The 23,217-nt window shown below is 45.5% G+C and overlaps 1 protein-coding gene and 1 long non-coding RNA gene across 3 annotated transcripts in view; one reads left to right on the forward strand and one right to left on the reverse strand.

Annotated features, from left to right (window-relative positions):
* Positions 1–19,904, forward strand: part of MYRIP (myosin VIIA and Rab interacting protein) — a 376,824-nt gene extending 356,920 nt beyond the window's left edge. Inside the window, exons 13-17 of one of the 2 annotated variants that reach the window (XM_047875910.1) lie at positions 4,457–4,618; positions 8,441–8,545; positions 8,659–8,719; positions 10,330–10,448; positions 17,689–19,904. In XM_047875910.1, coding sequence (XP_047731866.1) covers positions 4,457–4,618; positions 8,441–8,545; positions 8,659–8,719; positions 10,330–10,448; positions 17,689–17,721 — 480 coding nt within the window. In that variant the 3' untranslated portion in view covers positions 17,722–19,904. Of the gene's footprint in view, positions 1–4,456; positions 4,619–8,440; positions 8,546–8,658; positions 8,720–10,329; positions 10,449–10,812; positions 11,100–17,688 lie in introns of those variants that run through there. The other variant, XM_047875911.1, reaches the window with a different exon arrangement.
* On the reverse strand, positions 9,084–18,506 carry LOC125175396 (uncharacterized). The gene is made up of 4 exons (XR_007155773.1): positions 18,439–18,506; positions 17,487–18,077; positions 10,310–10,857; positions 9,084–9,637 (listed from the first exon to the last, which is right to left on the reverse strand). It is a non-coding gene; the product is annotated as an uncharacterized LOC125175396 (long non-coding RNA).
* Positions 19,905–23,217: the final 3,313 nt, after the last annotated feature.

Genomic DNA, 23,217 nt, shown 5'->3' on the forward strand with positions numbered 1-23,217 from the left:
AAATGGATCTAGGAGTCCACAGAAGAACGGGCATGACCATTCTCAGACCTGTGGTGTGAGCAGTAGGGACCCACAGAGGCCATCTTGTGGATTTATGCAGGGTTATGAGTAGGAGGGATGAGCCAGCTGCCTCACCCCTCCACTGCCACCATTTGAGGAACTTCCAGACAGCCTGGGGCACCCCGTAATTCCCAGCACAGAGGCAGTAGAGGGACAGTCCCAACTTCCCTTTACGCACTACCCCGTAACTTTTGGCAGCACCAAATCCGTCGCGTAGGTAGTGGCTGGAGACACCGGGGGACTTCCCCTTGAGGGGCCCCAGCTCTGCCACAGAATCCGGGACCGGGCAGAGGGTGTTGTCGGTCCTCCTCCTCAAGGCTCTCGGGTACCCCTACAGCACCGGAGAGGTTGTGGCCCTGGAGATGGTCCTGGCTCATCAGGTGCTCCTCTGCCCTCGAGAGCAAGCAAAGAATTGCTATCGGTTCCTGCTAGCCTTAGTTCTCTAGAATGCGTTTCATGGAAGGTTAGTCTGACCAGATAAGACCAAATTAGCTTGATCAATCCGTATAGTGTCTTTCTAGGATCGTCGAGATACGGATTAGCACATTAAAGACTCCAAGAAGTCCTGCAGCAAAGCAATATGTTTCATTCTCTTCATCCTACAGGCTTTGACCACAAGGCCTCTTGAGACCAAAGTTAGGACAAGTCCCTCCTTAATGAAACACCTGTTCGCGTCCCCTGACCCACTTTGAGAAGGGCGTTTTGAACCAGGAGCCAGTCCATGGGGTCATGGGCATCAGTGGCTGGAGCTTGGAGAAGACACAGATTGCACTAAAATGGTAGCCTTGGTTCTGGCCAAAAGTGGGCCTTTAGTCAGCCAGCAATTCCAGGTTCATGGTTTTCAAATGGGTTGTTTTTTTGTTGGTTTGGTTTTTTTTTTTTTTTTTTTAAGATTAGAATAACATTTCCACTGTTATAGAATGTTAACGTTTGTTATTTTAGCCCCAGCAACAGAGCCAGAGTCATGTTGATCTATAACCACAGTAACTCTAGGACTTTCAGGTCAGAGTTCGAAACGTAAAAAGTCATAACATAACATGGCAAGCAAGATTAAGTATCAGGCCACCATAGGACAGGGTGAATAAAGGCAAGGGAATTGGCATCAGCCCCCAGGAGCTCAAATCCCAGCTGCACCATTTCCCAGCTGCGAGGCCTGGGGAAGTCACCGGAACTCCAGGACGCAGTGTTCTCCTCTTTCACACCGTGACTGTAATAGCACCCACCTCAGGGACTGCCATGAGCAGTAAAGAAACGTCACATCAAACCCTTGGCTCAGCGCCTGGCTCCATAAATGTGTGTCGTCACCATCATCTCCATCACGGGCCCTTTCGGCTCGATCACCTTGGCGGTGAGTTCCCGCTCAGCCCGCATCGGTGCCAAACCACAGAACCTTCCCTTCCCCCTCGTGCCAGGAGAGCAGGCTTTCAGGGAACACAGAGTAAAAGACGAACATTCTGGCCTTACTGAGCTATTTCATACGGGAGCTCAGAGGCTTGGAGCTATTTCATATTGCTTTGATTTGGCAGAGAAAGCAAAGAACGTTAGCGGATGACCATGCTGAAGACAAAACAAGAGACCGTTGAGATGATACAGCTGTAGGGTGTGATGATGTTGAGTTTTGTGTGTTTCTGGAAAAATCCAGGCTCTTGAGACCCAAGTCATGTCGAGTTGTGTTTAACCCCATTGTCACACTCACTCAAATTATTGGTCTCATTTAAATAATAATTCCAAATTTTGTTTCATCGTGCAACACTGTAAGTTTATATTTAAAATTATCCAGGGGCGCCTGGGTGGCTGTTGGGCGTCAGACTCTCTGTTTCAGCCCAGGTCATGATCTCATGGTTTCATGGGTTCGGGCTCTGCACTGACAGTGAGGAGCCTGCTTGGGATTCTCTCCCTCTCTCTCCACCCCTCCTTCACTCACACTGTCTCTGTCTCTCTCAAATAAATAAAACTTAAAAAAAAATTTTTTAATAATAATAAAATAACATTGCCTTATCAAGGGGTGCCTGGGCAGCTCAGTCGGTTAAGCTAAAGCTAAAAGCTAAAGCTCAGGTCATGAGTTCGAGCCCCATGTCAGCCTCTCTGCTGTCAGCCCAGAGCCAGCTTCAGATCCTCTGTCTCCCTCTCTCTCTGCCCCTCCCCTGCTTGCTCTCTCCCTCTCAAAATTATGTATTTTTTAATTAAATGAAATTAAATATTTTTTAAAATTAAATAAAAATTTAAAAAATAAAATTATCTTATCAAAATACATTTACCTTTTATCCTCTCTCCTTGTCTCTTCCTCCCTCTCTCTTTCTCTCTCCCCGCAATTTTCTTTCCCTCTGAAGAGAAAATTTGAACTTTAGAACTTTTGAGAGACTAATTTTTAAGGTTTTCTACACTCAAATAGCTTTGAAATATTCATCATTTCCTTCATGTGACAAACAATAAAGGAGTGTATCTTGTTTTCAAGGCAAAGAATAAATGTCTTCTATTAAACTGTGAGGATCTTTTAGAAACACAAGTTCTCTGATACTCACATATGACCAAGAAATGCACAACTAAGGGCAAACTGAAATACGGCAATTGTCAACAGACATTTGATTCGTGGCCCACCATGCGACTGACGAATTGCTTAACGCGACAGACGTCCACTACCCCAGTCAGTGCCGGAAGCCCCCCAGCCAAGCCCATTGTGTCTGGTGTGGCACCAGTGCTCATTCATCAGACCTGCACCTGCCTTTGCTGCACTCTGAAATGTTGTATAGAATTGCCAAGTTTTTTTATTATTATTATTTAAAAAATGTTTAATGTTTATTTAGTTTTGAGATAAAGACAGAACGTGAGTGGGAGAGGGGCAGAGAGAAGGAGACACAGAATCCGAAGCAGGCTCCGGGCTCCGAGTTGTCAGCACAGAGCCCGACAGGGGCTGGAACTCATCAACTGTGAGATCACGACCTGAGCTGAAGTCAGATGCTTAACCAACTGAGCCACCCAGGCGCCCCTAAAATTACCAGTTTTGATGGAGATGCAGGAATCGGGCTAAGGAATTGACGGGGTTCTCAGTGTTCTTTCCCTAACTCCCCAACACTCGGTGTAGCTCAGTGCAAAACGCTTGCTTGTCCTGTGTGCACAAGCTCTTGGCTTATCCCAACTCTGCTTTATTTAACTCAAGTTAAAAGAGCTTGTGTGACCACCGTGTGTTTTCATTCAAATCAACTCCAAATTGCTGCAATCACATGCTTAGAGCTTTGTGGATGTTGATTAAATTTCAAAAAACCCCTCGTAAGTAATTAGCTTCTTTAGATCAAAGTCATCCGGTGTTGTTGGTCATTTCATCCACATTATTCTGTAGGCAGAAGGGATTTGTTTCACTCTTCCCGTGGTCTGAATGATTCCAACAATCCTACCTTCTGTTTGCCCACTTTTACGGCAATCGCTGTATTAACTCCTGAGTCAACGTTTTATTCCCTTTAATTTTTCCTCACATCACTCCCTTTGACTCTCTTTAATTTTCAGTAGCTCTCAAAAAACTGTCTTCCTTGACAGATGAATAGAGTGGACAGGTTTGTTTTAACATCGCGCTTTTTTCTAAGAAATAAACTATTTTCCTGCTATGAATTTCAGGTCCCTTTTAATGCCCTTCACCTGCTCCAGGCAAGCTGTAGGTAATCAGAGATAATTCATTCAAAATGTTTTAAATTGTTGTTTTAAATTAATTTCATTTCTTTTATGTTTTCTGAATTTTTCTCAATTACTAAATGCCAAGCAAAAAAATTTTTTTAATTTTAATTTTTTTTTAATTTTTATTTAAATTCAAGTTAGTTAACATACCGTGTACTAATGGCTTCAGGAGTAGAATTTAGTGATTCATCGCTCACATATAACACCCAGTGCTCATCCCAACAAGTGTCCTCCTTAATGCCCATCGTCCATTTAGCCCACCCCCCCAACACCCCTCCAGCAACCCTCAGTGTGTTCTCCATGTTTAAGAGTCTCTTATGGTTTGCCTCCTTCTCTGTTTTTGTCTTATTTTTCCTCAAACAAAATTTTTATTGGAAAAATCACATCACGAGTTGTTCTTTGCTTCTTCTGTCTTGGTATTCTGGTTGTTTGAATCACCGGACAAATTTGCAACTTATGTGGCTGACGCCATGTACTTTGGAGTATTTTTTCATATTTTCAAAACTTATAAGTTGCTTTTTCTTGCCAGAAAGTTGAGGCAGGGGAGGTGCAGTTGACGGTGAGGGGGTGGTAAGACCTCATGCTACCATTTAAGTGTGAAGAAGGTTTATAGACGGGGGCATTCCCTGGCTTTTTCCCCAGTGCTGAGCCTGAATCAGCTGGGCGCCCATAAGGGACCCCACCAGTCCTGGTTCCAAATCCTGAGCTCAAGGTTGCACCCCCTCTGCAGGTGTACCTGGCGGCAGGCACCGTGTATGGACTCGAAGGCCAGCTGAGTGAACTGGAGGATGCCGCCCGCTGCATCCACAGTGGCACCGATGAGACCGAACTGGCGGATCTGGAGGACCAGGTGGCCACGGCTGCAGCCCAGGTTCACCACGCTGAGCTCCAGGTAAGAACCCCCTCCCGCCCAGATGGAGGACCACCGTGAACGAGGGGAGAGCACCCCATCTTCCACAAGAATTACTGCAAAGCCTTTGTATCAGCCCCCTAGCACACTTGCATGGTCCTTTCGGGTGGATTCTGCCCAACCCTCCTTCTAAAAAATTATAGCCTTGATAATATATCAGAATTTTCTTTAAACCTTTGTCGCCTTCCTCTTTGACAAATCCTCTGACCCACAGGCAGATCTCCTTGCTATATAGGCTCCCATTCCATCTCAAGACCACCCTCCCCTAACCTGTATCACACTGTTGATGACTTACTTGATGCCCTTTTCCCCTCTATACACTAAGAGCCCCATGAGGACATAACGATAGCTGTCTAGCTTAACACGGTAACTTCAGTGCCTGACATCTGACACGGCTTTAGCACTTTGAATAAAACTGGGGTGAATAGCTGAATGAAACTGAAAATGTAGATTTCTTTATGAAAGAAAGAAGGAAAGAAAGAAAGAAAGAAAGAAGAGAAAGAGAAAGAAAGGAAGAAAAACAAAAAAGAAGGAAAGAGAGAAAGAGGAAGAAAAAGAAGAAAGAAAGAAAGAAAGAGAAAGAGGAAGAAAAACAAAAAAGAAGAAAGAAAGAAAGAGAAAAGAGAAAGAGAAAGGAAGAAAAAAAGAAGAAAGAAAGAGAAAGAGAAAGAAAAGAAAAACAAAGGAGAAAGAAAGGAAGAAAAACAAAAAAGAAGAAAGAAAGAAAGAAAGAGAAAGAAAGAAAAGAAAGAGAAAGGAAGAAAAACAAAAAAAAAGAAGAAAGAGAAAGAAAGGAAGAAAAACAAAAAGGAAAGAAAGAAAGAAAAGAGAGAAAGGAAGAAAAACAAAAAAGAAAGAAAGAAAAGAGAAGGAGAAAGAAAGGAAGAAAAACAAAAAAGAGAGAAAGAAAAAGAGGAAGAAAAACAAAAAAGAAAGAAAGAAAGAAAAAAGAGAGAAAGAAAGAAAGGAAGAAAGAAAGAAAGAAAGAAAGAAAGATTTCTCAGACCAGTATTTTGATGATTTAGATATGGCCTTTTCAGAACTGAAATGATATTATCTGTAAGACAGATAGTATCATTGTGATATTAGCTTGTGAAGACACTTGTTTGCAGCTTGCACGGCCTCTGACTCTGGATCAGAATTGATTGTGGACTGAGTCGCTGATGCTCAAAGTGGGGTCCTTAAGACATGCTGGTAAGACATGCAGTGTGAGCTCAGTATAAACCCCTGTTCACAGACGGACACCTTGCATCCCTAAACTGTATCCTAGGAAAACTGGGGTCAGTAGAAACCACCTATGGAGAGAGAAGATGACAGTCTTGCGTGGTAATTATTTTTTCAACCGGGATTTTTGTTTTAGAGAGTCAAAACTCCCAACCGCCGCTGACAGCGGGAAGCACTCTTGAGAGTGTGAGCGCGCCCATTCTCCACCCTGTGGGTGCGTTAACACTGTGTGCTATAGGTGTGGTCTCTTTGGACGCGGCCCCGTCAACTATTCATTATCAGCAAGAATGACTGAAGAGCGTCTCTCCCCAAATACAAATCATTTCCCATAAGTGCCACCCAACCTTTAATCCGTTTGCCATAAAGCTACAGAAAGTGGGATCAAATCTTTTTTTTTCTGGGGTACACTCTGCAGCAAATAACTTCTTGAATGGTTTAGCCAGAAGTAATATTATTTGCGGGTGTCTGGGAGGGTTATGTTGGATAATTAGTTATTCCTGCTTCTAGATTTCTCCGGTCTTCAATTGTAAGAGCCGTTTTATGGGAGAAAATCCTGGAGTCCAAACTACCATTTTCTGTGTTTGAATGTGCCTGGTTTTTCTGCGTTTTTAAACATTACACTAACGTTATCAATAACACCTGGTGTTCAGCGAGCCTTTCTTTGTGCCAAAAGTTGTACTTGGCGCTTGACCTCATCACTGTAATGAATCCTTCCAGCAACTCCACGAGGGGCTCCGTGATGTGTCCCCTTTCATTTCTAGGGAGACTGAGGCTCAGAAAGGTTATCCCACTTGCCCAAGGTCAAATAACTAGCTGGTGATGGAGCCAGGGTTTTAACCTCTCTGACCTCACGGCCACGTTCTTCACCAGCCTGCGCCGTGTGGCTTCCTGAGAAACGTGTCGGTGCTGCCTTCAGACCCGCAGACACTCGCATCCAGTGTCCTTCACTGGCAGAGGAGGGCATCAGCCCTGCCTTCGGTTTTATGGACCTTGTCTCGATCCGGGAACCGAACTGCGGGCCGCTGTCAGAGCAGGAAGCCTCACACTCCCTGTAGTCTGCCCTTAAAGGACAGATGTGTCGCGAGCAGCTCGAGAGAGTGCAGGGGTAGGGGAGGGAGGGGGGACCTCAGGGCAGAGCCCACGCACACTGGCTGCAGCCGCCTTTCAGGTTTCCTGCCTGACACCCCCAGTAACACTCAGGCTGCGTGGGGAGAGCAGCAAGACGGCTGGGACCCCTGCCTCCTGCCGCCCCTCCACCGGCCCGCTCCCGCCTCTTCCTGTGTCCCCCACGGCACATCCTCTGAGAACGTGGCGGTGTGGCAAAGAGCATGAGCGTGGGCATGAATCCGGAGCTCTGCCCCAGCCCAGCTGTGAAACGTTGGCCGTATTACTTACCCGCGGAGCCACGGTCTCCCCATCTTTCAAAGCACGGTACCTGCGTCACAGGTTCACGAATGAGTCCGTGAGCGAAGCGTGACCGAGTTCACATATTTAAAGCGCCTCGCATGAGGGCAGCACATACTAATGCTCTTTTCCGGGAGCAGGCACTGTTGTCTTCTTCAACGCTGGGGACCTGATGGATCAGGCTTCTTTCTGGGCCCTGAGTGGGCTCCTGCTCCCTGCATCTGCCTTAAGACTCTGCTGGGGAAAAAAATTCTCTCTGACCTTCTGATGTTATAGTCAAGGAAACTGACGCCCAGGGAGAAGAGGGAGTTTCTCAAGGCACTTGTCCTTTTAGTGAAAGAAACGGACTTGAACCAGGGGCTGTTGGACCTCCCTCCTAAGAGCCGGTGCTCTGCGGTTTTGGTTCATGGAGTCATGGGAGATGGAAGGGCCTCTAAATCATACCTGCCTTTCAAAGTTCACATCAAGTGTTGCCTGCTATAGAAGCCTTCCCTGACCACCTTTCACACCCTCCGCCCCCGGGCTGAGCCAGGAGGCCCTGGGCCACGGTTCCCATCATGCCCCAGGCTTGCATTTATCCCCAGAAATACTCTGACAAGGGTGTTGATACAGTCTGGAGCTACCAAGCTAGACAGGTAAATTTACAAAGAAAAACCTATGCTGTTTTTTTACTATGGCACTAGATGGAGAAGGGCCTCGTAGAAGTTGAATGAATGAGGGGCACCTGGCTGGCTCAGTCAGTAGAGCACAGGATTCTTGATCTCAGGGTTGTGAGTTCGAGCCCCATGTTGTGTGTAAAGGTTACTTAAAAAATAAAATCCTAAAAAAAAGCAAGTTGAGTAAATGAACATACATAAAGGCAGATTGAATCTTTATAGATTCCTAACACTTTTTTAAATTTTTTTATTATTTTTGAGAGAGAGAGACAGAGGGCGAATGGGAGGGGCAGAGAGAGAGGGAGACACAGAAAAGGAAGCAGGCTCCAGGCTCTGAGCTGTCAGCACAGAGCCCGATGTGGGGCTCGAACCCACATACTGTGAGATCGAGACCTGAGCCGCAGTCCAACGCTTAACCGACTGAGCCACCCAGATGCCCCGAGGTTCCTGACACTTTTAACAAAGATTCTCCCCTCCTGTGCTTTTTCGCCTACCAATTCTGTCTTTCTGTTGCATTAAGATTTCTGATATTGAGAGCCGGATTTCAGCCCTGACCATTGCAGGATTAAACATAGCACCGTGTGTCCGCCTCACAAGAAGACGCAATCAGAAGCAAAGGAACCAGGTGCGTTTTGTCCCTCACTCCCTCTGTTGGAATATTGCCCCACCTGGAAAATTTGGAAGATAATGTATCTTTGGCTTTGCAAAGGCGTATTGATTGCTGTGTTCTGTTTGTAGGTACAAACCATAGACACATCAAGGCAGCAGAGGAGGAAACTGCCTGCCCCACCAGTGAAAGGTGTGCTTAAAGGAAAACAGTAGCAGAGCTATCAAAGAATTAAGCCTGACTTTGAGTGACTTGGTGATCTGAGTTTGAGAACCAGACCTAACGGGGAGTTCTTACCTAGAAGTGCTCTTGTGGAGAATCTGTCTTGACTTGAATCCCCCCAAGAGGCAGATCCATGGACAAGGATGTGATTTGGAACGTGATTGCAAAAAATCGTGGTAGGAAAAGAGAGAAATGATTCAGGGAAGGAAATTAAATCAGTACAGTCCAATGTCTTTTTTTTTAATGTTTATTTATTAATTTAGAGAGAGTATGTGTGTGTGCAAGTGGGGGAAGGGCAGAGAGAGAGAGAGAGAGGAGGAGAGAGAATCCCCAAGCAGGCTCCGCACTGTCAGCACAGAGCCCGATGCAGGGCTCGAACTCATGAACCGCGAGATCATGACCAGAGCTGAAATCGGGAGTCAGACTGAGCCACCCAGGCACCCCGGTACAGTGCAATTTAGTTCATAGCTTACTTCTCTGGGCAAATGAGGCTGAATCCTGCTGGGGACTTCCTGGGAGACAGTATTGACTGCACCTGAGTTTTCTGCCCAAAGAACAGGAAGATGAGGGTATCAGCTGTCAGCCCTCAGCCCCTGAAGTTTCCGGTGGGGTGGGGAGGCATTAGCTCCCTGGTACTTCTGCCCCACCCCGTGCATGAGCCAAGGGAGTGACGGTGCTTGGGGTCACATGCTTCCGGAATGTGCTGAATGACAGAATGTGTGGTGATGTCAGGGAAACGTGGGCAGGACACCGAAGGCATCTAACACAGCACCCCGCCCAGAAGGGAGTCCAGCAATGCCGGGGTGGCATCCTCATCCACTGGGCATTTTGAACGCTTTCCCTGGATTTAGGAGCCGCTTACAATGATGCCAAACCAGAAATTTAGATCTACAAAGTAGAAGAACAGACAGACAGAAGATAGATGTTTGACTCTTGGTTCCACCGATCTTTTCTTCAACAAACATTTATGGAATGCCTACTTTATATTCCATGAGACCCTATACAATTACAATTTATTACAGATCCACGGTCCCTTATCTGAAACCCTTGGATAAATATATGTTTTAGGACGTGTTGGACATCAGAAAGCTAAGACGGTACATGTACTGTTATTTCATAACAGTCCCCTCCCTCTGGTGTCTGGGGAAGCCTCTGATAAACACATTAAATCCTCTCAGCAAAGCTCGAGAATGTTCACACTGGGTGGGATGGACCAGGATTTTAAATGGCCACATGTCAGTTTAAGTCAGGGTTTCCCATCAGACAGTTTTGGCCCCAAAGTTATAAAGATTTTGTCTTTAGAGCCTTTTATAGTCCAGAATTGCAAATAAGGATTGGTGAACTATGTTCAATTATCTCCAAGCTACCTCTTCCTGGAAAGCCGCTAACAATTCTTGGGTTCATTTGGTGCATATCATAAACATAGACACAAAATTTAGAGATTCTACAGTCAGACCTGTGGACTGCAATGAGATGCCAAGTCTAGAGCAAAAATCTGGGTGATGGGGACACCTGGTCTTTCTTCCTCAACACTCGGCCCCGCTCCTGGGTACCACTTACTTCCATGTGTTTCCTTTTAGCCGAAAACATCGAGGCGTCTTCAGTGACCACCATTAAAACATTTAACCGCAACTTCCTTCTCCAAGGCTCCTTGACAAACAGGACTAACGAAAGGAAAAGCACCACCAAGGATTTGATGGTAAGTCAGCCCTGTCTCAGTGCCCGTCGCTTCCACTGCCGATGGTGCCTCCAGTCTGTAGCCCTTCCGTCTACAGCTCCCCCGTCAGAGCCCCAGGAAGCATCCTCCGTGGATGGTTTCATGGTCCGTTGGCTGGGGAGACGGGCGGGGGCGGGGTGCAGTGAGAAGTGATGAGCACCGTGCCCGGTACCGCTCACCTCTTTGATATGTGGCTACGTCCTCTCAACCGTACATCCAGCTCCTTGTGGGGTTTGATCCGAGAGAAGTAAAAATACGTACATGGGAACGTTAAGGTCTGGTTGAGGTGCCAGAGTCTTTCTCCTGTTTTTGATCCAAATTCACTCTTCCTTAAATCTCTTATTAGCCCTGAATTACTTGTTGTGCTCCTGAGAAAAGCCAGCAGCTGCCCCTAAATGCAAAGGGAGGGACAGGACATCATTGGCACGTAAAGAGGCGATCGCGTACAGAGGGCTAACGGACTGTTTGCCTGAACACCAACACATGCTTCAGATTTGGGCAAAGGCTTGGTGCTGTTGATACGGGAAGTGATAATCCAGCTAACCTGCCTCAGTGGTACCAATATGCTGAGGGCAGATGATGTCTGAGTGACAGGATTAGAGCAAGGGCCAGTTTATTCTGTTGTCTTTTATGCCTCGCCCCTCCCTCCCTTCCCCTTCCTCCCCCCCCACCGTCCCTGTGCTCTGAGTGCGGAGCACCAGGTAATGATGTAATGGGGGGCGTGCCCTTTGGGGTTCCGGATTACTGCGTCTCTTAGGCACCCCATGGCAACAGCGCTGCCCGCTAGCTTTTCTTCACTGCTCAGCCGTTACCCTCGACCTTTTAAAGTCCAGTTACTTTGCTCCTGGCCGTCAGAGCGTTACTTCAAAGAGTGAAAAAGAGGCATTACGCACTTTAAAGGGCAGACCATTAGGGTCAGGGAAGGAATCTGTTATAAATAAGAGAGTTACAAATAAATTACCTTTCATAGAGATAGAACACAGATCAGGGGGTGCCAAGGGCTGTAGGGAGGGGCCATCGGAAGAAGCCACTCGGTGGATAGGAGGTTTTACTTTAGAGGGACAGGAGGTTTTCAAACAATGGCTGCACAACATGGTGAATGTACTAAATGCCACTGGGCTGTTCACTTTAAAATGGTTAATGTTGGCGCGTGTGGTTGGCTCAGTCTGTTGAGAGTCCAACTCTTTTTTTTTTTTTAATGTTTTATTTATTTTTGAGACAGAGAAAGACAACATGAGCAGGGGAGGGGAAGAGAGAGAGGGAGACACAGAATCCGAAGCAGGCTCCAAGCTCCGAGCTGTCAGCACAGAGCCCGACACGGGGCTCGAACTCACAACCCGTGAGATCATGACCTGAGCCGAAGTCGGTCACTCAACCGACTGAGCCACCCAGGCGCCCCGAGAGTCCAACTCTTAATGTCGGCTCAGGTCATGATCTCAGGGTAGTGAGATCAGGCCCCACACTGAGAGGGGAGCCTGCTTAAGATTCTCTCTCTCTCTCTCTCTCTCTCTCCCTTCCTCTTTGCCCTTCTCCCCTGCTCATGCTCTATCTCTCCCTCAACATAATAAAATAAAATAATAAAATAAAATAAAATAAAATAAAATAAAATAATAAAATGGTTAATGTTACATCACCTAAGTTCACCTCAGATTATTTTGAAGAATAAGTTACCTTTAGATAATACAGCGAGGTTAAAAATGAAAGAATGGGCAATATTTCCTAAACAAATGCAAACAAAACCCAGCAATATCACTTTCAAACAAAGTAGAATCCAAGAGAAAAACATTTGGAGAAAACGGGGAAGGAGGATGTTTTAATTTTGATTTTAAAAAATCGGGGTGCCTGGGTGGCTCAGTCAGTTAAGCGTCTGACTGTTGGTTTCAGCTCAGGTCATGATCTCATGGTTCGTGAGTTTGAGCCCCACATCGGGTTCTGTGCTGACAGTGTGGAGCCTGCTTGGGATTCTCTCTCTCCCTCTCTCTGTCCCTCTCCCACTTGTACTGTCTCTGTCTCTCTCAAAATAAACAAGTAAACTTTAAAAAATAAATAGGTAAGTCCTGAGCCTTTCTTGATTCAGCATGCAAAAGTGATACAATTTATTGTGCCATGGCTGGTGACTTTAAAATTCCCTTAGCAACCCTTGGGAAGCCCAAATATGCCAAAAATAAATACAAATTACAAGGCGCCTGGGTGGCTCAGCTGGTGAAGCGGCCAACTTCAGTTCAGGTCATGATCTCACGGTTTGTGAGTTCAAGCCCCGTGTCAGGCTCTGTGCTGACAGCTCAGAGCCTGCTTTGCATCCTCTGTCTCCCTTTCTCTGTGCCCCTCCTCTGTTTGTGCACACATGTGTGCTCTCTCTGTCTCTCAAAAATAAACATTTTTTTAAATTAAGTACAAATGAGAGCATGTGAATAGTATAATTAATAAGCTTTAGTTAAGGCATTTCTCTTACTTTACACTTCATGGAAGATTCACTTTGTTTCCAAGCATCAATGGACCCTTTATAAAAGTTGATTTTTCACCAGCTACAAAGAAAACCTATTGAGGTTACAAAAAGCGACAAAAGGTGGGAAGCATAAAACAAAACTTCTGTGACTCCAGTGCCAGAAATAATCTTCAACAGGGGGCGTCCAGATGGCTCAGTCAGTGAAGCATCCTACTTCAGCTCAGGTCATGATCTTGAAGTTCATGGGTTTGAGCCCCGCGTCAGGCTCTGTGCTGACAGCTCGGAGCTTGGAGCCTGCTTCGGATTCTGTGTCTCCCTCTCTCTCTGCCCCTCTCCTGCTCATGCTGTCTCTCTCTCTCTCTCAAAAATAAATAAACATTAAAAACAAGTTTCAAAAAGAGAGACTCTCCAGCCGCGCTGTCATGCAGAGCTCTCCAAAATGATGGATATGTTCTCTGTGTGGTGCACAATATGGCAGCCGCCAGCCACATGGGGCTGTTGGGCCCTTGAAATGTGGCTACTGCCTTGAAGGAACTGATTTTTTAAATTTCACTCATTTTAATTAATCTAAAGAGCCACATGTGCCTAGACTACCAGAAGTGACAGAGCAAACCTAGCATATTGGAACAAAACTTAAAATACACAGAAACTCTACTTGGAAGTTAGAAAGCACGTACACCCACATACACGATGCATCCCAGACATCAGAGATAAAGGCAGAAACCAATGAATGCAAGCCAGAAAACTATAGAAATGATCATAAGTTCAAGAGCTTATTCTTCGAAAAAATAAAAAGCAGAGTGTTTTGTAAGCCAAATCAAGAAAATAAATAAATAAATAAAAACAAGAGACTCTAACAGATGTAAATTTTTAATTTAAACATACCATGCGATGTAAATATATAGTAATGAATTTTAGAGGCTTAATTCTAATAAAATAAGAATTACATCAGAATATTAGTAATAACTGACTTAAAACTTAGTAAAACGTAAAGAAAAGATTGTCTGGGGCCACCGGGGTGGCTCAGTCAGTTGAGCATCTGACTCTTGATTTTGGCTCAGGTCATAATCTCACAGTTCATGGGATGAAGCCCTGCATTCCAAGAGAGCTTAGAATTCTCTCTCTCCCTCTCTCTCTGCCCCTCCCTTGCTCACTCTCTCTGTCTCTCAAAATAAATAAACATATTTAAAAAAAAAAAAGACTGTCTGGACAAATAGTTTTGCTGATAAATTTTTTTTTAAGTTTATTAATTTTGAGAGATCACAAGCAAGGGAAGAGCAGAGGGAAGGGGAGAGAGAGAATCCCAAGTAGGCTCCATGCTGTCAGCACAGAACTGGACTCAGGGCTCAATCCCATCAACCAAAGTGAGGTCATGACTTGAGCCAAGATCAAGAGCGGGAGGTTTAACCAACTGAGCCACACAGACGCCCCTCAGGGATAGATTTTTTTAAGCAGAAATTAATTCCAGGCAATATAAAGTACTCCGGAACACTTAACTTGAAAACTGAAAGATTCATGTTGTGAAGCTACACATACGTGTGCACACGTGTTTCATGCCTGCTCACACACACACGCGTGCACACACACCCCACACAACAGCTATCCTTCTTCACATGTACACACACGCAGCTTACTACATAACGCATCAGCGAGTTAACTGCAGCCGTAACTTTTACAGAAATGCAAGGATACCTTTAATACTGAGGTATTGATTACTCAGTTACATCAGTAGTTCAACAAGAAAAGTCATTTCTTCCCAAATTAATTTGTAGTTTAATCCAATTTTCATAAAGCTCTCAGTGGGACTTTCTTTCGAACTAAAGTTCCTGAAAGAATGACTCAGAAAGAATAGACAAAAGCATTTTGCAAAATTAAAGTGATTTTCCTGCTAGATTTTTTTTAATCTTTATTTAGTTTTGAGAAAGAGACAGAATGTGAGCAAGGGAGGATCAGAGAGAGACAGAGACAGAGACCGAATCCGAAGCAGGCTCCAAGCCCTGAGCTGTCAGCACAGAGCCTGACGCGGGGCTTGAACTGACGAACCATGAGATCATGACCTGAGCTGAAGTCGGACGCTCAACCGACTGAGCCACCCAGGCGCCCCTCCTGCTAGATTTTAAAACCAATTAAAAGCTATAAAAAAATGGTCAGTGGAAAAGAAGGCTCAGAAGAGGTACAGGCATATATGAGAATGTGTTTTTGATTTGTTTTAAAGTATTAAGAACTACCTTTTGCAATTGTACCGAAAACAATAAGATACCCAGGAATAAACCTAACTGCAGAAGTAAAGGATCTGTAGGCTGAAAACTATAAGACATTTATGAAAGAAATTGAAGAGGGCAACAAAGAAATGGAAAAGCATTCCATGCTTATGGATTGGAAGGACAAACATTGTTCAAACGTCTGTACTCCCCCGGCTGCCCAAGAGGCTCAGTTGGTGAAGTGTTCGACGTTGGTTCAGGTTATGATATCACAGTTCGTGAGTTCGGGCCTCACATGAGGCTGTTAGCGGGGATCCTGCTTTTCTGTCTCCCCCCCCTCTGCCCCTCCCCGCTCTCAAAAATAAATAAACAATAAACAAATAAATGTTCTTTTAAAAATAAATAAATCAACGTCTATACTACCCAAAGCAATCTGCACATTTAATGCAATCCCTATCAAAATACTACCAGCATTTTTCACAGAGCTAGAACAAACAATCTTAAAATTTGTATGGAACCACAAAAGACCCCAAATAGCCAAAGCAATCCTGAAAAAGAAAAACAAAACTGGAGGCATCACAATTGTGGATTTCAAGCCATATTACAAAGCTGTAATCATCAAGACAATACGGTACACGCACAAAAACAGACACATAGATCAATGGAATGGAATCAAAAACCCAAAAGTGGACCCACAACTATATGGCCAACGAATCTTCAACAAAGCAGGAAAGAATATCCAATAGAAAAAAGGACAGTCTCTTCAACAAATGGTGTTGGGAAAACTGGGCAACAACATGCAGAAGAATGAAACAGGACCACTTTCTTACACCATACACAAAAATAAATCCATACACAAAAATAAATCCAAAATGGATGAAAGACCTAAGTGTGAGACAAGAAACCATCAAAATCCTAGAGGAGAAGAGAGGCAGCCACCTCTTTGACCTCGGCCGCAGCAACTTCTTACTAGACACATTGCCGAAGGCAAAGGAAACCAAAGCAAACATGAGCTACTGAGACTTTATAAAAATAAAAACTTCTGCACAGCGAAGGAAACAACAAAACTAAAAGGCAGTCTATGGAATGGGAGAAGAGATTTGCAAATGACAGATCTGATAAAGGGTTAGTATCCAAAATCTATAAAGAACTTCCCAAACTCAACACCCAAAAAACAACCCAGTGAAGAAATGAGCAGAAGACATGAAGAGACACTTCTCCAGAGAAGACATCCAGATGGCCAACAGACACATGAAAAGATGCTGAACATCACTCATCATCAGGGAAATACAAATCCAAACCACAATGAGATACCACCTCACACCGGTCAGAATGGCTAAAATTAACGACTCAGATGACAGCAGATGCTGGAGGATGTGGAGACACGGGAACCCTCTTGCACTGTTGGTGGGAATGCAAACTGGTGCAGCCACTCTGGAGAATAGTATGGAGGTTCCTCATATCAACAATAGCCAAACTAGGGAAAGAGCCCAAATGTCATCAACTGATGAATGGATAAAGAAGATGTGGTTTATATACACAATGGAAGATGACTCAGCCATCGAAAAGAATGAAATCTCGCCGTTTGCAACAATGTGGATGGAGCTAGAATGTATTCTGCTAAGCGAAACAAGTCAATCAGAGAAAGACAAATACTGTATGATTTCACTCATACGTGGAATTTAAGAAACAAAACACATGAACTTAAGGAAGTGGGGGTGGGAAGAGAAGAGAGGGAAGCAAACCACAAGAGACTCTGAACATAGGAAATTGGCCATGGGGGTGGTAATGGGAAGGGAATCAAATTAAATAACTGCTGTATTCCACATGCCAAATAAATTTCAGACAGATTAAAAAGTACAGGTAGGGGCACCTGGGTGGCTCAGTAGCTTGGGCATCCGACTTAGGCTCAGGTCATGATCTCATGAGTTTGTGAGTTCAAGCCCCACTTCCGGCTCTCTGCTGCCAGCTGGGAGCCTGCTTCGGACCCTCTGTCTGTCTCTGTGCCCCTCCCCTGCTTGTGCTCTGTCTCTCTCTCTCTCTCTCTCTCTCTCTCTCTCAAAAATAAATAAACACTTTTTTTAAAAGTATAAGTAAAAAATGCATCACTTTGGGGATGCCTGAGTGGCTCAGTCGGTTGAGTGTCCGACTCAGTTTTGGTTCAGGTCATGATCTCATAGTTCGTGGGTTCGAGCCTGCTTAGCATTCTCCTTCTCTCCCTCTCTCTCTCTGCTCCTCACCTGCTCATGTGCATGCAGGTGCACCCCTCTCTCTCTCCAAAATAAACTTTTTTTAAAGTATCACTTTTTAAATAATTAAATATTCCCAGTCAACGAGCACAAACATTTTTTATGATATAGGAAACAGGGGCACCTGGGTGGCTCAGTCGGCTAAGCATCCAGCTCTTGATCTCAGCTCAGGTCTTGATCTCAGCGTCTTGAGTTCAAGCCCTGCATTGGGCTCCATGTTGGGTGCGAAGCCTATTTAAAAAGAAAAAAAGCAGGAGACGTTTTTAATTGCCTTTTCTTGCTCTTGCCAAGTGGCTGATGACCATGAGCTCATTGTCTCGCCGTAGGAGCCCAGTCTGGCGTCTGCTGTGATGTATTAGTGCCACGGAGCTCCACTGCCAGTGACCCACTGCCTCCGGCCGTACACGACAGTGCCTTGACCCAACAGCCATCTAATACTGTACCGATTTCCACCCGAGGAGGGGGCCTGGGGGGGCCATGGTGCACCACTGCACAGGGCTGTCCTGATACCTCACCCAGAAAGCAGCCCCAGACTTGAGCACTGCGGTCTTGCCCACTCGCTGCCTTCGGCTCCCAGGGGAATCCAAGACAGAAAACCGAGACGCTGGCTTCCAACAACAGAGCTCCCTGTTCAAAAGACGCATCTTGTCCGTGTTCGCTTTGCTACTGTGTGTTGTCTTTAAGATCTCTCTTTTTTTTAATCCCTTTGATTCAACTGAAAGTATATGTCAATAGTTATTTGTCCAAAGGAGAACCGTTGGGAGCTTGGGGGGGGGGGGTGGAAAGAAGGGAGATGGAGATTATCATTTAATTATCACCAGTTCTTACTAATCTCTCAAAACCACGTTTGCCCCACAAATGCTAAGGAAAAATGTGCAGATGTCCCCGCAGTGAACATCCGGACCGTCCCATCTGGGGAGCGCGCACCCAGCAAGGATGCAGGTCTCCCTCCAGCCGCCTCCTTCCTGGGAAGCTCCTAGCTACCCCTCTCCCCACACCACACGACCATAACCAGTGGCCCAGTCATTTCCATCGCTTTGCAATCACACACCACGGAATGGAAAGTTCTGACTCACCCACGCCAGGCCCAGGTCTTTCTGAATCGAGGTCTCATGGAGAATTTAGGGTTTCTCCTTGGACTCACTGACAGTTTCCCCACTGTGAAGGGGAGAGGAGCTTGAGAAAGCTCACCATTGGCTTAACTTTGGGGCGCTGTCTGGAATCCACGTGATGCAGCTTAGTGATGGCCGCGTCTAATTGGATTCTAACCACATGAGAAAATGTCCTCCAGAATTTATTTCCCAGTAGATAATTTGGCAAAAGTAGTAGGATGACCTTACAGGAAAAAAAATGGTTAAAGAATAGCCTTGGAAAGCTCACAGGCATGAAAAAAGCAAGGACAAACTGTGAGTTTAACAGACACACGAACCGACACGTGCTCCACGTTTGCGGTCTCGAAGGCATGACCGTGTAGAGTGTGCTTGTAAAAGCCAGTGGAGAATTCCGCTCAATGAACTGAGCATTTACAGCCTTTGTTAAAATTTGTCCCTGAGACATTCTGAATCTTAGGAAGAAAGCAAACGATGGGGGGCAAGGGGATAGTTTGACCGAAATGTTTTAAGTGACTGCTTTGAGGAAGGCAGTTTCTTCTCATTTTCATCCTTGGAGCAACCCTCTTCAGTAGGTATCCCCACTTTTCAGATTTGGGAACCGAGGGGGCCAGAGAGATTAGTTTGCCAAAGTCACACCTCTAAGCCAAGTGTCATCGGAATGCCTCCCCAAAGCCTCGCCCTGCGTTGGTTTCAACTTCTACCTTCTTTTGCTGCTACACACATTGCCAGACCTGATTTGCTGCTGAAATGTGTGTTCCGATCCATTCCTGATGCGATCTACCTATCTTCTGGTGACACCCTTTGCTGATCCTGTGTATGTGCTATCCAACAGAAATGACTTCTTTGAAACACAGTAAATCTTGGCTTTTTGTTCTGTTGGTATGACTCAAAGCAGACAAATACAAATTTTAAAAACGCAACAACAACAACAACAAAAGATCTGAGTTCCAAATCGAATGTTTCCTTTAAGAGGCATGAAAAGCAACTATTGGTGTGTTCCAGTGTTAATATTCAGTTTTCTTTGACAAAAATGTGTACTGTGTAAGCCTTGCAAAAAACAAAAACAAACGAAAAAAAAACAAAAACAAAAAGAAAAAAAAGAAGAATCCTGCTCTATGGCATTTGAAATTTTATAAAGGTTTCCTTGTGCCAAATAAGTGCAAAGATTTAATTTACTATTAAAAACCATAAGCATATGTTATAGTTTCGGAAGAATTATTTTGTCATCAAGTGATTTTGATCTTCAGTGTCGATATTTATATTTAGATTAATTTTTATAAATGAAAATATTTTAATGGTTTAAGAAAACGAGGACAATAAGACCATATCTTTGATGACTTCTGAAAGTTATGCTTGCCTTCATGTTATATGCACATCGCCAAGAATTACTGTCAGAGAAATGATAAAGAAGTAAAAGTCATTTATGAAAATAATGTGTGTGGGGGTGTGGTGTTTGGGGGTTGGGGAAGACTGGGAGTGGAGAGGAGGCAGGGAAAGAAGTCCGTGGCCAGTCATCGGAGGGGCCGAGATTCAAGGCTGCTAGCCTCACACCCCACGTTCCTTCCAGTTACACCACTGGCTTTTCCATTGCTCGTTATCCTGAGAACGGAATTTCCCAGCAAAAGCCCAGCAGTCTCAAAGCAGGAGACAGGAGGGGAGTGGTGTGATTTAATCCCTCAGGAGACCTTTTTGATTGTCATAACTTGGCGGGGCAGAGCGGGTGGGGGGGGGGTGGGTGCTCCTCCTGGCATACAGTGGAGAGTGGCCGGGGATGCTGGTAAATGCACAACCACCCACAACCAAGAATTATCCAGTGCCAAATGTCCATAGTGCCCAGGCTGAGAACCCTTAGACCCTGCAGGTAAGCCTGGACATCATCGGGGAGGCCCCTGCCCATCCCTGCAGGGACTGCATAGCCAAGCAGGAAGCAGGACCGTAACTCTCCCAGAGTCTTACACGGGATCGGTGGCAACTGTTGCTTCTCTGAGACTGGCCTCCCCAGACCCTGGCCCCTGCCATCCCCGAAGAAGAGTAGGAACCCTCCTCTAACCTGAAATGAATGAATGAATAGTAATTCTAATAGAAGCCACCAGCCTTCTCTATCTGGTGGCCTAACACAGTAATACTCCAACTTGAGTGGCACCAGAATCACCTGTTAAGACACAGATCCATAGGATTCACCCGGTCATCTCTAGCGCTCGGTCTACCTTTCTCCACACTCCCGTGAATGTGCCTGGCACATCGGTGTTTGCTAAGCATTGGTAACAAACAAGCTAACATTTAGGTCAACAGGGTATTTCAGATGGGGGAGAACAACATCATCGACCCACCTGAAATTCTCTTCAGGCAGCGTTTCCTGGCTGGAGTTCCTGATTTCTCCATCCTTCCTCCCCACGGCCCCAGCCCTGCAGGATAGGATAGCAAGACAGTCAAGAGAGGCCAGTCACACTCAAGTGACGGGAACAGTCTGCCTCTCTAACCCGTAGAAGTCCCCAAAGCCTGTGTTGAGCAACCAATCGGCATCATCAGTGCAGGTTTTCAAGGGAATCCATTTGAGCCCACAATTTGAATATCAAGAGTGATGGGCAGCTATGCTCACAGAAAAAGTACGGCGCTTCTTGCTTCCGGGGTATTAGAACAGTGTAATAAAAATATTTCCCCCTAAGAAGTCAGTGCTTGATTTGCCACAACAAAAATGTGACCCAATAGTCAAGGCACATGAAGGCTGCCAGAAAAAACTAGGCTCCACTCCTAGACTGTCCACGTCCTAGCTCCTTGGCCTGTCACCTTATATGTGAAATGGGTTCTAGTGGTGTTAAAAGGTTCAATGAAATAACATGGGAGAACACTCGGTAGAATCTTGGAGTACTCTAGGTACTCAGTGCTTGTGTCCTTCTCTCGGGATAAGAAAATCCTTCACACACGAGCACCGTGACTTGTACAAAATGCTATGCCTCACTTTTCCTACTGATAGTAGAAAAGACCCTCATTCTACAAATACGCATGCCTTTTACACCCTAACTCTGAGAGGAGGGCACCACCCTTGACATTGGGCTTGACCACGTGACGTGCCTTATGGTCGGTGGAACATACCTCTCTCAGTCCACTGGGGCTCTGTGATGAAATACCGGAGACCCAGCAGCTCATAAACAACAGGAATGTATTTCTCACCGTTCCGGAGGCTGGAAATCCAAGACCAGGGTGCCAGCATGGCCAGGCGCTGCCGGAAGCTGTTGCGGACTGCCATCTTCCCACTGCGTCCTCCCACGGTGGAAACAGGCGAGGAATCTCTCTGGCGCCTCCTTTAAAAGTACACCAGTCCCAATTGGGAGGGCGGACCCCTCATGACCTAATCACCTCCCCAAAGCCCCACCTCCTTATACCATCACCTTAGGGGTTAGGTTTCAACATATGAATGGGGGGGGGGGGGCGGGGAGGCACATTCAGATCGTAGCATTGGAGTCTCCAACCCTTGGTTTGGACTTGGCCACATGACTTGCTTTGGCCAATAAGATGTTATGGTGAGAGCTGCATAAGGGGCTTGAAATACGTTTATGGAGGTGGGTTTGTCCACTTACCTTTTGCCACTCACTATGAGAACGTGTCACAGGTCCAAGGAACAGGGCCACACCCAACCAACCTACAGCCTGCAGCCAAGCTGGGCTGAGCCCAGCCAAGATCAGCAGAGCCACCCCACCAACCTTTAGACAGACGAGCAAGAATAAACCACTGAATCTGGCAGTAGCTTATGACACAGGAATGGCTAATGGATACGCTACCTGAAAGATGAGTTTTATCACCTTAGATGAATCCTGCTGGGGAAGAAGTGAAGGTGAGGGGCTGTCAAAGAGAAAACCACGTGCCAGTATGAAGGATGCATAAGCAAACTATTGGGCTGTTTGTTTTTGACATTTCACAATTGATGTAGGCAACTTCTGTTAGGTTTCCATCACGCGCCCTAAAACATAGCATCGCTCTCTTGCTCTTACTCCCGCGTGTGCGCGTGTGCCTGTGCGTGTGTGTATTGATCTCTCACAAAGGGTTCTCTTTCATTGAGATTTTCGATAAAACACTAAAGCACGGGAGACATTTGGTGTGTTCTTGTAAAAATAACCTCTCTCACAACAGCCACTCCATTTTCTCCCAGGGGAAGTATTTCCCATGCACAATTTGCATTCTACAGAACAGTTGGCTGTGCGAGCCTTCTGTCTCTGCAACTGAGTTCCAATTATGATAAAGTGCAGGTAAACGGAGCTGCATTTTAAAGAGTGTTCAAAGGGCTAGAAAACTTTAATATCCACTTCAAACACCGGAAACCTCAAAGAAGTTGTTTAGAAGGATCCAGGTTGGTAGAATCAAGTCCTACAATATGGAAAAGTATGTTTTATATCAAAGTTATCAGGTTTCATAAAGATGAGAGCTTTAAGGTAGCGCTTCTCAGGGCACCTGGGTGGCTCAGTCGGTTAAGTGTCTGACTTCAGCTCAGGTCGTGGTCTCGAGGTTCAGGAGCTCGAGCCCCCGGTCGGGCTGTCTGCTGTGAGCACAGAGTTTGCTTGGGATCCTCTGCCCCCCCCCTCTCTCTGACCCTTCCCCAATTGCACTCTTTCCCTCTCTGTCTCTCTCTCTCTCAAAAAATAAAAAATAATAAGCACTCAAAAAATGTAGTAGTCCAAAGTGGGGTACAGATAACACACAAGGTGTAGAATGTGGTCCACTGCTGACAGGTGAAAGAAAATACTAGAA

This window comes from Prionailurus viverrinus, chromosome C2 (assembly GCF_022837055.1).
Source record: "Prionailurus viverrinus isolate Anna chromosome C2, UM_Priviv_1.0, whole genome shotgun sequence".
NCBI lineage: Eukaryota > Metazoa > Chordata > Mammalia > Carnivora > Felidae > Prionailurus > Prionailurus viverrinus.